Source organism: Chenopodium quinoa, unplaced genomic scaffold, assembly GCF_001683475.1.
Source record: "Chenopodium quinoa cultivar QQ74 unplaced genomic scaffold, ASM168347v1, whole genome shotgun sequence".
In the NCBI taxonomy this organism is placed as follows: Eukaryota; Viridiplantae; Streptophyta; class Magnoliopsida; order Caryophyllales; family Amaranthaceae; genus Chenopodium; species Chenopodium quinoa.
Genome location: NW_018745617.1, coordinates 3,081,988 through 3,095,324, shown reverse-complemented (window position 1 = coordinate 3,095,324; position 13,337 = coordinate 3,081,988). Strand labels below are relative to the sequence as shown.

At 29.2% G+C, this 13,337-nt stretch overlaps 1 protein-coding gene across 1 annotated transcript; it reads left to right on the top strand.

Moving 5' to 3' along the window:
- Positions 1-3,323: 3,323 nt before the first annotated feature.
- LOC110716734 (fatty acid hydroperoxide lyase, chloroplastic-like) lies at positions 3,324-10,839 on the top strand. Its single transcript, XM_021895366.1, has 2 exons — positions 3,324-3,921; positions 9,372-10,839. Exons 1-2 carry the CDS (start codon positions 3,490-3,492, stop codon positions 10,410-10,412), a joined length of 1,473 nt encoding a protein of 490 aa, XP_021751058.1. The 5' UTR covers positions 3,324-3,489; the 3' UTR covers positions 10,413-10,839.
- The last annotated feature ends 2,498 nt before the right edge of the window (positions 10,840-13,337 follow it).

Sequence of the window (13,337 nt, the reverse complement as noted above, 5' to 3'; positions counted from 1 at the left end):
AAGTCATCTTGGACATGGAAAGAAGGGGAGCTCAGAAAGGCATTCAATGCAAAGGATGCTGTGGAAATAGGAGCTCTGGATCTACCAGAGAAGGAAATAGAGGACATTCTACATTGGAACTACACGAACTCAAGGACGTTCACTACAAAATCAGGGTATGCCTTCCTTATGAGTCAGTTTTCGAACAATGACAGAGTTACAGACTCAGAGGTAAAGTTTCTGAAGTTTTTTTGGAATAAAAAAATTTTACCAAAACGGAAAAATTTTGTCTGAAAAATCTTCTATAATGGTCTAGCTGTTAAAAGCAATCTACACTTTCGAAGCATATGTGAAAATGGGACCTGTGAGATCTGTGGAGAAGAAGAAAATATAAACCATACTCTGAGGCTATGTACAGTAGCAAAACGAGTGTGGAAATGTGGTAGCCTTGGGATTATTTCTACTATGAGCCCGAATATTTCAATCAAAGATTGGATAATTTGGTATATCCAGCAATTCTACAGCTTGGATGGTAAAGGTAGTACTCGCATTACTACCTTCCTAGCAACAATTTGGGAGATATGGTTGGCTAGGAATGAGTTCAGTTTCCATGGAACTAGAACTCATATAACAAGGATACTTGAGAAGGTGAAACATAGTATACAAAATCAAAGCGATTTTGAACATATTGATCTTCAAGATTTGGAGTTTCTTCATCCACCAGAGGAATGCATCAGTAGGCTACCAGGGTACAAAATTGCAAGCATAGGACAACAAGAGATAGGCTCATCTAGAATTTTGATACAAATTGATGGGGCTTGGAATAAAACTACAAAAAGAAGAGGAGCAGGATGGGCGTTGGAGTATAATGGATTCTTGACAAATATAAAAGGATGCTCATATGGAGTTGCAAACTCAGCCTTACAAGCAGAATCTATTGCTTGCCTACAGGCAATCAAATGGTGCTGGGAAGCTGGACTCCAAAGCATAATAATTAAAATGGATGCTAGCAATTTGGTGGATATTCTACAAGGAAAAGGGCCACAAGACAAAATGATATATTGGACGATCAATGAAATAAGCAGGATTGGCCATAACTTGGAGTGGTGTATAATTTGTAAAGAACAAAGATCAAAGGTTGAAGAGGCTCATCAAATGGCAAAGATGGCTGCTACAAATGCTATAAACTCGAGACCTGATTCTGCTATGCTTTTTAATTACCTAGCTTTAGCTTAGTTTCTTGTTTTCTGCTTTAGTCTGTGTCAAAAAATATATATATATATTATGCACTCATAAACATAGTAAAGGACTGTTAATATATATATATATATATATATATATATATATATATATATATATATATATATATATATATATATATATATATTATCCTCTATGTTTTTAGATCCATGCATGCATCACTTTCTATAAATGAAAGTTTTAATTAAGATGTATCACTTTCCTTTTACCTAGTTAATTCTCACCTACCTCACTTAACATTAAGGCTCCATTAAGGCATTGTTTGGTTCAACTTATTTACTTATTTCAGAAGAAATAAGTTCTGATCGGATCATCGTTTTTATTCGGTATTTTTTGTCGCTATAAACAAAATTATGAAAATTACATATTAATACATTACACATTATTACGAATCTAACAAGACCCCTCTTGATATATACAATAATTATATATGTAATTACACATATAAGTTCAAAGCTTGGTCAAATCAGATAATTAAACCAGATCAAATAAAATCAAATCATCATATAAGTAAAATAAGTTGAACTAAACAAGCCCTTAATTTGATGAAAAGCATTTCAATGAAATATATATGAATTTATGTGGAAAACATGTTTTCAAGAAAAATTACAATTTCAACTTAGTTCTTTTTCTTACTAAAAAAATTCAAAGAGAGATTGAATAGGAGAGATTAAAAGGACAAAATGAATAAAAGGAAAGAAAAAAGAGATAAGGAGAGGGTAGCAAAATGTACTATGTCTTCCCTTATTTTGTAAATGAAAATGTTTTAGTGTCAAGAGTGAAATTTTCACCATGGAGAAAATTAGTTTCCACTCCTTCACAAACCAAATGTCATTTTCATCAACAGTAACAATATGACCAGCTATCTTAGGGGTTATTACTTTGTTAGTGTTACTAGGGTTAGTTCTCGTGCCATGCACGATAATATTAATATCCATTATTAAAGTATTATTATAATTTGTTTATTATAAACAAAAAAATATCTAAAAACATTGCTGACAAAATTTGATCAAAAGAAAAGATTCTGAAAGATTTGTTAGATATAAAATGGTGTATATAATGATACATGTGTTAAAAAAATACAAAATTTGTGAACTAATATTTAAATATTGAAATGTATGAAAAGCAAATTTTATTGGTTTGTGTAGGACAAATTTATATTATTAGTCAACAGAAAGATTTGTTATATAAATTATTTTGGAGAATTTTTATTTTCTATAAGAAGCCTTGGAAGAAAGAAAAAGATTGAGAATGAGGAAGAAAATATTAATAAGGAATAACAATTTACTATAGTTAAATTTTACAAAATATTGTTTTATTACTTAAATAGTTTTACATATGTTTAATTTGGAGCTATTTTCATATTAACATATTAATATTTTAGTATTTTAATGATTTGAATATAAAAATTTAAATGTAGTAGAATCATAAAAAAAATTATGGTGTCTAATCATTGACTATATAGACAAATATTTTTAGGTAAAAAATATGAATATTTTTTTATAAGAATGTATTGCAAATTATGTTATGAATATTTTTTTATAGCTATAATTATTTGTCCTAAAGATATGTCAATTTTTTTTTTTAACTATATTGTATAAGATAAGAGAAATATTTTTGTATAAGATTTGTTTTTTTTAAGAATTTTATTTTAAAAAATCCCACTAAGGACATACCAAGATCGGAGATGACATATGTCATTGCCGGTGTATCTTTTAGTATATATTTATTGATATTGATAGGGGTTACTTCGTCAATGTTATAAGAAAACCTTGTTATTTTATAGACGATTTGACTAGTTGCACTCAAACACGTAAATTTACATCAAACCATACACGCCTTTTATAATTTAGTACTTCGTAATTGATTAACTCATTCAATTTTTTTTAAACTTGTGTTTAATATATTATGTGAATTATTGCGGAATGGAATGAATAATACAGAGTAATGAATAAATGCAGAGTACAACTCGTGGAAGTACAACTCGCTAGAAAACTTGTAGCTTCCCACGTTCTTGTCCAATCAAATCTTTCCATGCCTTATCACTTAAGATCTCATTAACTTAATTCGGACACCTACACATAACATTATTATAAACTATCCCATGCTACATTTATTCGTGTTACACCAAAATACAAATACAAAAAAATAGCCAAAACCCAAAAAACAACAACAAACTCCACTACTTCACAATAACAAACGACACAACAAGCTAAGCTAAGCCAAGGCAAACCACCTTAAGGGTCCAAAATGCTGACCATATCAACCATGTCAGCCCCAAACCCAATCCCCACCACCATAACACCAACACCTCCACCGAGTGGCGGCAACCTCCCGCTCCGGTCCATCCCCGGAAGCTACGGGTTGCCGCTACTCGGGCCGATTGGTGATAGGCTAAACTACTTTTGGTTCCAAGGGCAAGACACTTTCTTTAAGAAGAAAAGGGAGAAACATAATAGTAGTGTGTTTAGGACAAATATCCCTCCTTGCTTCCCTTTCTTTGTTGATGTTAATCCAAAAGTAATTGCTGTCTTAGATGTTCCATCTTTCTCTCATCTATTTGATATGAACATTATTGAAAAGAAGGACATTCTTGTTGGAGATTATATGCCTAGTACAAAGTTTACGGGAGATATGAGGGTTGGTGTTTATCTTGATACAGCTGAGGAAAAACATGCTAAGGTATGGAATTAAACTATATTATATAATGATTTACATTTTGATTCATACTTTATTTTTAATTGTATCATATTATCATCTACTTGATTTACATATTAATTAACTATGCTAGATGAATTGAATAGTGTTTGAACATATTCTTTCAAAAATTTAGCTTTGTTGAAACGGCTAGTTTAAGAGATGATAAATAATCAAAACTTGAGATCAAATTTCGTCTACATACATTTCTCATTGATCTTTATAAACCAAAGACTATGATGGTCTCATGGTCTTAAGATTGCCAAAGTAACTCTTTCATAGTTCTTATTTAAAAGTTATGATCGTGTATGTTGACATGTTGTGAACTTGTAATAGAAAGGTTCTAAATTAAAACTATTGTAAGAACATTTTTTGTTGGTATTGTTATATTGCAAATTTACAATCGTAATTGATTTCATAATGTCACCATTATGCAACCGAAAATAAATAGAGTTCTTGGTTTGTTCCATACCTTTGAATAGTTTGAGCTCAAAGACTCAATTTCAAATCTTTTATTATTCTTATGGATTTAAGTTCTTTCCTCCATTCTTTCTAATTAAGATAAAGTACGGCTACATATAATTATATTCACAATAAATTACATGTAAAAAATCTCCCTTTTCAAATAAAATGCAATTTCTCCTTCAAATAAGAAAATATCAAATAATTACCTCAAAAAAAAAAATCAAATAAGAATTTGTCTTGTATGAAAATTTGTCATTTATAGTTCTTCCGTTTTTCAATAATTGCATTATTTGAAAACGACTCAAAATTTTAAATAGTAGTAAATAAAAATAAAAGGGGGAATAGGAATTTTTTTTTCAATATTAACATTTATTTTGAAAAAAGTAGGTGAAAGAAATAAAACAGTGGTTTAACATTATATTTTAATTTTTTCACAAAAAAAAAAAACATTATATTTTAATTTTTCATGCGGATAATATTTCCCTAAAATGAAATTGACCCTATTATTGCAAGGTATGTATCCGAATATAATCCTTATTAGAGCAATTGATACAGAGTTCTCTGTAACTAAAAAACAAAAGTTTTATTTTATTCTACCCAAATAATACGGAGTAATAATACTGTAATAGGTTTATAAAATATCTGTGGATCACCCCTGGCCACATGCACACACCAACCCATATAATACCTTCATTAAATATCTTGAAATGATTTGTGGAATCCATATTATCTTCATTAAATAATATGTGGAATTCATATTATCTTCATATTCTTCATTAAATAATTTGCGGTATTCAAAATAGATATTGAATCATTAAATATCTCAATAATATACATATAGTAGTAGCAAAATTGTGCAAGAAAATATTGTTACATTTTTTGTGCAAGAAAATATTGTTACATTTAAAGCTGGAAAAGCACGTTCTTTTCTTTTAACAAGCTAGCTGTCTTAATTGTCTATATTTGAAAAATAATAGAACTGAGATAAATTAGAGTTTATTGATAAATTTGGTAGCCACTCTACTGTGCAATAAAACACGAAACACGTTTATGGTCCTCCACTTTCAAGTTTCAACTATCTTTAAAAAAAAAATGTACTCATTCAGTTTTTTTTTTTGCTTTTGGAATGTTGCATAAAATTGTTTTATATGATTAGGTTCCAAATATTTGGTCCCACAAATCTACACACTCCGTTTGCTCTACCTTATCAAAACTTAGAAGTATTAAACCTCTGCCCAAAATTAAAAATACTATTAAAAAATAACTCAAGTGGTTATGGTTCATCTTCTGATTTCAAGAAATCTGGATCGATTCTCATCATCTGTCTTGATGCCTTTTAAAAAAAAATCCATTTTAATCAATTAAAACAAAGGGGTATTATTATTTTTATTTTTATTATTTTTATTTTTTTTGTGTGGTGGTTAATAAGAAATGAAGGTAGTTATAAAGATAACGAAAGCAATATGATTTTTTGTACTTATAAAGTGAAATAGCTAGTTTCCTGTAGAGTACAGAATAGATCACAATTTTTTGGCACTTGACCTTAATACTTTGAGTGTGAAATCTGTGAATTGAAAATATAGGCACAAGTACACAACACATGCACCTATAAGGCTATAACTACTCTTTTCATTTATATTAATCGCAACACTTTTGATTTATGTCCATTACATATTACGGAGTAAATGAATATTTTCTTATTTGGTGATTACCCATTATTATTTTATGAAATATTATTTCTCTCTTCCTCTACTACACAAATATTATTTATGGAATCTCTCTCCTACTAGTACTAACCTTACTATCCTCTCTTTTTTTTAACTTCGTTCACTCTTTTCTAAAAATTAAATATATTCTCACCGACTACACATCATATTATAAAAATTTTCATCTGGAATATATTCCTAAAAGATTGGGCAATGCCTAGTGTTTTAAATACTGTAATATACTTTTAAAATAGTTTTGATATAAAATTTGAGAAAATTGTGTTACGTACTCGGTACTCCATAATAATCTTGTTTTGAGAAAAATATATTGTGTACTCCCTCTACTCAGAGGTGCTCTTTTCCCTTTACAAAGAAAAGGACATTTAATAGCCCAAAAAATTAACACAAAAGGTAAGTGGTGATACTAATCAAGTAAATAAAGTATACAATCATTACAAAAAAATGCAAATATGACCAAATTGCTAAAAGACTAAAAGGAAATACATTAATTGAAAAATCGTGACTGGTGACTTGATAGATGATGTGTGTTTAATTGTTTATTTAAATTATTTATGATTAGGGCTTTTTTTCTACTCAAACAAGTTAAGAAACTCAATCACATATAGAAAAAACTAATTTTAGTTTAATATAAATTTCAAAATAAATAATTTTTAATAATCAATAAAATTCAGTAACTTTAGAAAATAAATATCAATGAGAAAATTAAGAATAATTTAAATCTAGTATAAATATTTTAATTTAATAAAAAATTAATTTCAGTTTAGAATAAATTTTTCATTTAACAAAAGAAAAAATTCAATGCGACAAAAATAACTTAAATTAAAATAAAAATAAGGTGAATACATAGTCTAATAATTCAACCTCAAATATACTACAGAATCTATAATTTTCTTTAAAAACTAAATAACTTCAATATAAACTCAATTTAATACTTATCAACTCTTAATAGGTAGGCCCACTTCACTAATCTTTGTATGGAATATAAGGCCCCATTCAGTTCAACTTATTTTTTCTTAATTGAAATTATGTTTATTGAACTGAAATTATATTTACTAAACTTAAATTATTTTTAGTAAACTTAAATTAATTTTACTGAATTGAAATTATTTTTGTTGAACTGAAATTATTATTTTTTAGAATTTCTATTATATTTCTTTTTTAAAGTTACTGATTTTTATTTTACTAAAATTAATTTTACCGAACTGAAATTAATTTTACTGAACTGAAATTATTTTTACTGAACTAAACTTATTTTTTACTAAACTGAAACTATTTTTATTGAATATTATTTTTTTAAGGTGAAGTAAGAAAAACTATTTATATTTAATTAAATTTACTTTTGCAATTCTTTGTTAACAAAAACGAAGAAAATTCTCTCTTTACATTAATTAAATAAATAAGTGTAGCATATGATATGGCCATACATAAGAGAATGATAAGAAGGATAGTTAGAACATAAATGCTTAGAGAACTTTGTCACATGATAGCCGTGAGCTTATTTGATGTTTGATTGCGAGATAGTGAAGTAAAAGTAGAGAAGATGGATAAATTATACTTCGTATTTTCTTACATCAAAAGAGAGAAATAATTAAATTTACAGGTATATTGTTAAAAGTTCATGAGATAATTACTAATTTGTAATTTGAAAAGAAAAAGGTTGATAAATGAAGATATTTAGATATGAGCTTGCCCTTTTTATTCAAAATTACAGTATTTGTATAAGCTTAGAAGGATATCAAGATTTTTTTTTAATGCACACTACAAGCTTATATAATAGAGATAAAATGTGCGACAAACCCAAAACTACAAACGTTTCAATTGAAAATTAACGTTGTATACTTGTATTGTGGTAAGTATTTCGCAGTATACATCGTGTGCATGTTACGTTTTTTTCATGTGGTACAAAATGTTTTGGTATGGCCTATTGTTGCCTTGTTGGGGTGAATGTTGCTCCAAAAAATGGGCTGACTTTTCACATGGATGTGGCCCTTGTGTTTTGTTACTATCTTGCTTTAGTGAAAAGCTATAAAGGTACAGTAGCCTCTTCGATTCTTCGTCGCATAGCATTTGCATGTTTTTCCGAATATAATAATTTTTACTTATTTGAACATATCTTATTCTATGTTAATGTATTTGAACTTATGGAGTATCTGAATTCATCTAAACTTATCTAAATCTAGTAAACCTTATTTTAGTTGTAATTTGTATTTTAAATAAATAAAACAATATCTTAACTATACTAAACATTTTTATAAATTTTTTAATATACTTTTATTTATGGAAAATTATAAACATTACCCTAAGTGCTATGTTAAAAAAAAACTAAAAAGGAAATATTTAGGATAAATTAACATTAATTACACCGATTTGTGTGTAATTTTGTCATAAATTTCCAACTTAATTCCGTTTTAATAGGTATATTTAATGTTTATAAATAGTCCTAATAGCTACATATATCATTAGCCTTTATTTATTATTATCCACTCCACATTTTTAATTTAAGTTTCAATATAAGTATTACTCGCGAGAAATATTTAAATACGTTTAAATAAAAAACTTTTTAAAATAATTTACTACACTCCTTTTTATTTGTTTCATGACACTTTTTATTTATTTATTCAACTCGTGATACAACTTATTAAAGAAGTCATCGTATAAATTGAAAACTATTAACGAGATGATTGTATCCTTAAGTAGTAAAGTATCGTACTTTAATTTGTATTAGTTTAAGGGTCTGTTCACATTTACTTAATTTCAGTTTAGTTCAGCTCCAATCAATTCAGTTCAGTTCAGCTCTTAATTTCCCTCTCTCATAAAATATTCATTTCAGTTTAGTTCAGTTCATTTCAGCTCCAATCAGTTCAGTTCAGCTCCAATCAGTTTAGTTCAGTTCAGTTCATTTCAGCTCCAATCAGTTCAGTAAATGTGAATAGGCCCTAAGTCATTAAAAGTCTTATTACTACTCCCTTAAGACTTATTTTGATTTATTGAACTGAGCTGAATTGAAATGAACTGAATTGTTTATGAGAGAAAGAAATTAGAAAATAAACTGATTGGAACTGAACTGGACTGAAATGAAATTAAGCTAAAGAGAACAAGCCCGTAGTACCCTTTTGTTTACACCTTGGCCCACTTTATGTGATAGTTTTTTGGGTCAAATGGTGCAAACATTAAGAGACAAAGTGATTAACAAATTAAAACATTTACTTACAAGTTGCTGATATATTTTGTTGATGTGAACAGATTAAGAACTTTACAACAGACATTCTAAGGAAAAGCTCAGGAGTATGGGTGTCTTCACTCATATCAAATTTAGAGATCATGTGGAACACGGTCGAACAATCGATCTCCAAAGATGGCAATGCCAACGTGTTAAACCCGTTACAGAAGTGCCTATTCAACTTCCTTGCACAAGGAATGCTTAGAGCCGACCCTGCAAACTACTCACCAGAACTCGCCGAAACAGGCCATGTTATGATCGATAAATGGCTTGCTATACAACTCCTTCCGATAGTCAACATAAACTTATTCCAACCTCTTGAAGAAATCTTCTTACATTCATGGACATACCCTTTTTTCTTGGTTAAAGGGGACTATAACAAGCTCGTAAGCTTCGTGTCTAAGGAAGCACAAGAAGTCATTCAACGAGGCAAAACAGAGTTTGGGTTGACTGAACAAGAAGCAATACATAACTTGTTATTCATCATAGGGTTTAATGCATTTGGTGGATTTTCGCGGTTTTTACCTGCCTTGGTTAACAATCTAGGGTTAAACAACAGCGAAATTCAAAATACCCTAAGGAAGGAAGTAAGGGAAAAATGTACCTCACCTTCATTGTTGAGCTTTAGTGCAGTCCAAGACATGCCTAACGTGGCATCATTCGTGTACGAAACACTACGATTTCAACCACCCGTACCTCTACAATTTGGACGTGCTAGGAAGGATTTTGAGTTACAAACACACGATACAAGGTTCGCGGTTAAGAAGGGTGAGTTACTTTGTGGGTATCAAACAATTGTAATGAGGGATCCAAAGATCTTCGATGACCCAGAAACATTCGTACCGGATCGATTTACGGGTGACAAAGGTGCTGAATTGTTGAACTACTTGTTTTGGTCAAATGGACCACAAACAGGGAAATCTGATGCAAGTAATAAGCAATGTGCTGCTAGAGATTATGTTCCTCTAACAGCATGCCTGTTTTTGGCACACTTATTCTTACGATACGATTCGATATCGATCGATTCATCGGGCTCCATTACTGGGGTAAAGAAAGCTAAGTGAAATTATACAAGAACAAGGTATTACATGTGAATTTCTTTCAAAAAAAAAAGGTATTACATGTGAATTTGGTGTTGGAATCACCAGTATAAATAAGAGCTTCAAAAGTTCAAGACATGCATAGACAAGTTATTTTTATTATTGATTTGTAACTTGTAGCACTTCATTTGATGTGATTGTGTGAAAAAGTGTATTTAGTTATTTACCTAGTTATGTGAATAAGGGGTGAGCATAACTAGTACCCCGTCAAATATCTAGGAAAGGGAACTAGAACTTGAATCGGTCAAATTGGTCGTTCCTAAACTCTAGAATTGAAATGGGTTCAGTATCATATGTATCTGATTATATATTTAATTTGTTCAAAACACATCATTGTATATATTTTAGGCATTTTCATATTGGGACATTTAATAAACGTTTAATTAGGTCATTTTACTTGTTATTTTGGATTTTTGGTCATAATTATGACATCTTAATAAACAATACTCCGTAGTATTTTTTTTTTATTTACCTACCATATTTATTTATTTTTTATTTTACCTGCTTTAGTTTTTAATTTTTTTACCACTATTACATAGATAGTTTCAATTAGGAAAACCGTTATTGGGGCCCACTCATTACTTCTTTTTGTTTTAATCTTTCTTGATTTATACGTTAAGAACGTTGCTTGGCTAAAGATTTAGGGAGTCTTTTGTATACTTGGCAATCGGGTCATTTTGGGTCAAATGTTAATTGGGTTAGTTTGGGTCAATATATGATCATGTCGAGGTCAAGTTTGGGTATTGTTGGATCAATTTGGGTCGGGTTAGTTTAAGTCGGGTGAATTTTTGGGTTCATATACCGAGTCATGTTTGGGTCGGATCAAGATCAGATTGGGTACAGTTGAGCCAACTTCGGGTAATTATCTATCCCTACACCCTAAGGCATGGATCTCTACCTACACTCCCATCAAAATGCTACATTTTACCCAATTACCTTCATATTGTACAAAACCTCTATTTGCATTTTCTCTCTCCTCACTCATTTCTCAGCCATTTTCTCTCTCCTCACCCATTTCTCAACCATTTTTTCTCTCATCAAAAACTTTAATGACAAAATTATTACAAAAAATTGTTCAATCACTTCAAAATTCAACAAAACAATGGCAAAATTCTACAAGAGTAAGTTATTTTCTTCAAGTTTGGAATTAAAAATAGTATAAACTCTAGTTTGTTGCGATTGTATTTCAGGAACATAGTTGAAATATCAATCATGGAAATGGTATCAATGTAAGTATAATACTATATTTTTAGTAGTTTTTGTTCTAAAACTAGTTAATTAAATCAATACATTCTTTGTATTTTATTTTTTATTTTATTTTTATTTGTAGAATGAAGGAAACACTTTCAGAGAAGAAAAAAAAATTCTGGAAGGAATATAAGTATTAACAAATTTGGTTCGTTGTTTTTATTTATTTATTTATTTTAATTTTTTTTTATGCATGTTCGTTTTCATTTTGATAAAATGTTCATTTATATATTAGTATACTGGCATATCATAATATATTGATAAATGTTTATTTTTATTTTGGTAGATGTTCAATCACATAATAGTATATGGTCATTCACATATTAACACACGATTATTAAATTTTGATAAATGTTCATGTTTTTGTTATCTACTTTAAATATTTCAGGTTCATTTTGATTCTTTTCTCATATGGATATATAGTCAATCACATACTGATAGCTTCAAGAGTGTTTATTTACGTATATTTTTTATGTATGTGTTCATCCATAATTATCTTTTATGGTCATTTTCAAACTAATACGAAGTATATGTTCATTTATATATTAATAAATGTTCATATTTATAAATATGTTCATTCATGTATTAATAGTTGTTCATTTTCACATTAATAGATGATCATTTTAACATTAATACATGTTCATTCATATATTAATACATATTCATTTATATACTGAACGACCATGTCAATTTTCATACTTATCCGTGTTTATATTCATATGAAAATTGGATCATTTCAATCTTTATTCTTGCTCAAATTTAATATAGTATTTTATTTTAATTAAATAAGACTTGTGCATATAGTGTGTTAGGCCGCACAATAGCAAGGAAAGAAGATGACAAAAAGAAGAAAACCAAAAGGACATGGAGTCGCACAATATGAATAAATGATACAAGCTTGAGTTTTATCAGGATCGAGAAGTTTATTCACTTTATTGTGTTTGATATATAATATATGTAGAATTGTATTGTACTCTTAGTTTAATATCCAATTATTCAATTTTTGGTGGCACTACTATAAATGAACTTTATTAAGAAGGAAATAAACTTTTTCTTTGTCCTTGATTACTACTATAAATAGTTAACTAGAAACACAAACATAAAACTACAGTAATTTTAATATTTCATGTCGTATTAGCATAATTGAGCATTTAATAATTATTATACAGAAATGAACATTTAATAATACAAAAGTGAACATTTACAGTGATGAAAATGAACATTATTTTATAGGCAATTCACAACGGAAAAAACAACCAAGATGACGTCATTAAGAAGGAGTGGGGGTGTAGGCATCTCTACCAACTTCGGGGTGTAGGCAAAAATTTTCAAACTTCGGGTATCAACACTATCAAGTCAAGATTGGGTCAAGTCCACTTCGAGTTGGGTGGATTTTAGGTTTCGAGTCAATTTTGGGTCAATTTCGGGTCACAAGTTGGGTCATTTATGTTGGGTCATTGGGTTTAGGTTAAGATTGCCAGGTCTAGTATTTTGGCCCTTGAGAATCCAATCTGAGGTCAAAATAACAAATCATCAATCAATTATTCAATTAATCAATCATCAATCAATAACTATACACTGAAAGACACACCAGCAAAAACACGTGTCATCTTCCGATGTGTGCCTTAGTTCTTTTTTTTA

What these genes read in the sequence shown, in the direction of transcription:
- LOC110716734 (XM_021895366.1), top strand. Translation starts at nt 3,490, where the DNA reads ATGCTGACCATATCAACCATGTCAGCCCCAAACCCAATCCCCACCACC. An exon ending in CTGAGGAAAAACATGCTAAG is followed by an intron (nt 3,922 to 9,371) that starts GTATGGAATTAA and finishes TGATGTGAACAG; the next exon opens with ATTAAGAACTTTACAACAGA.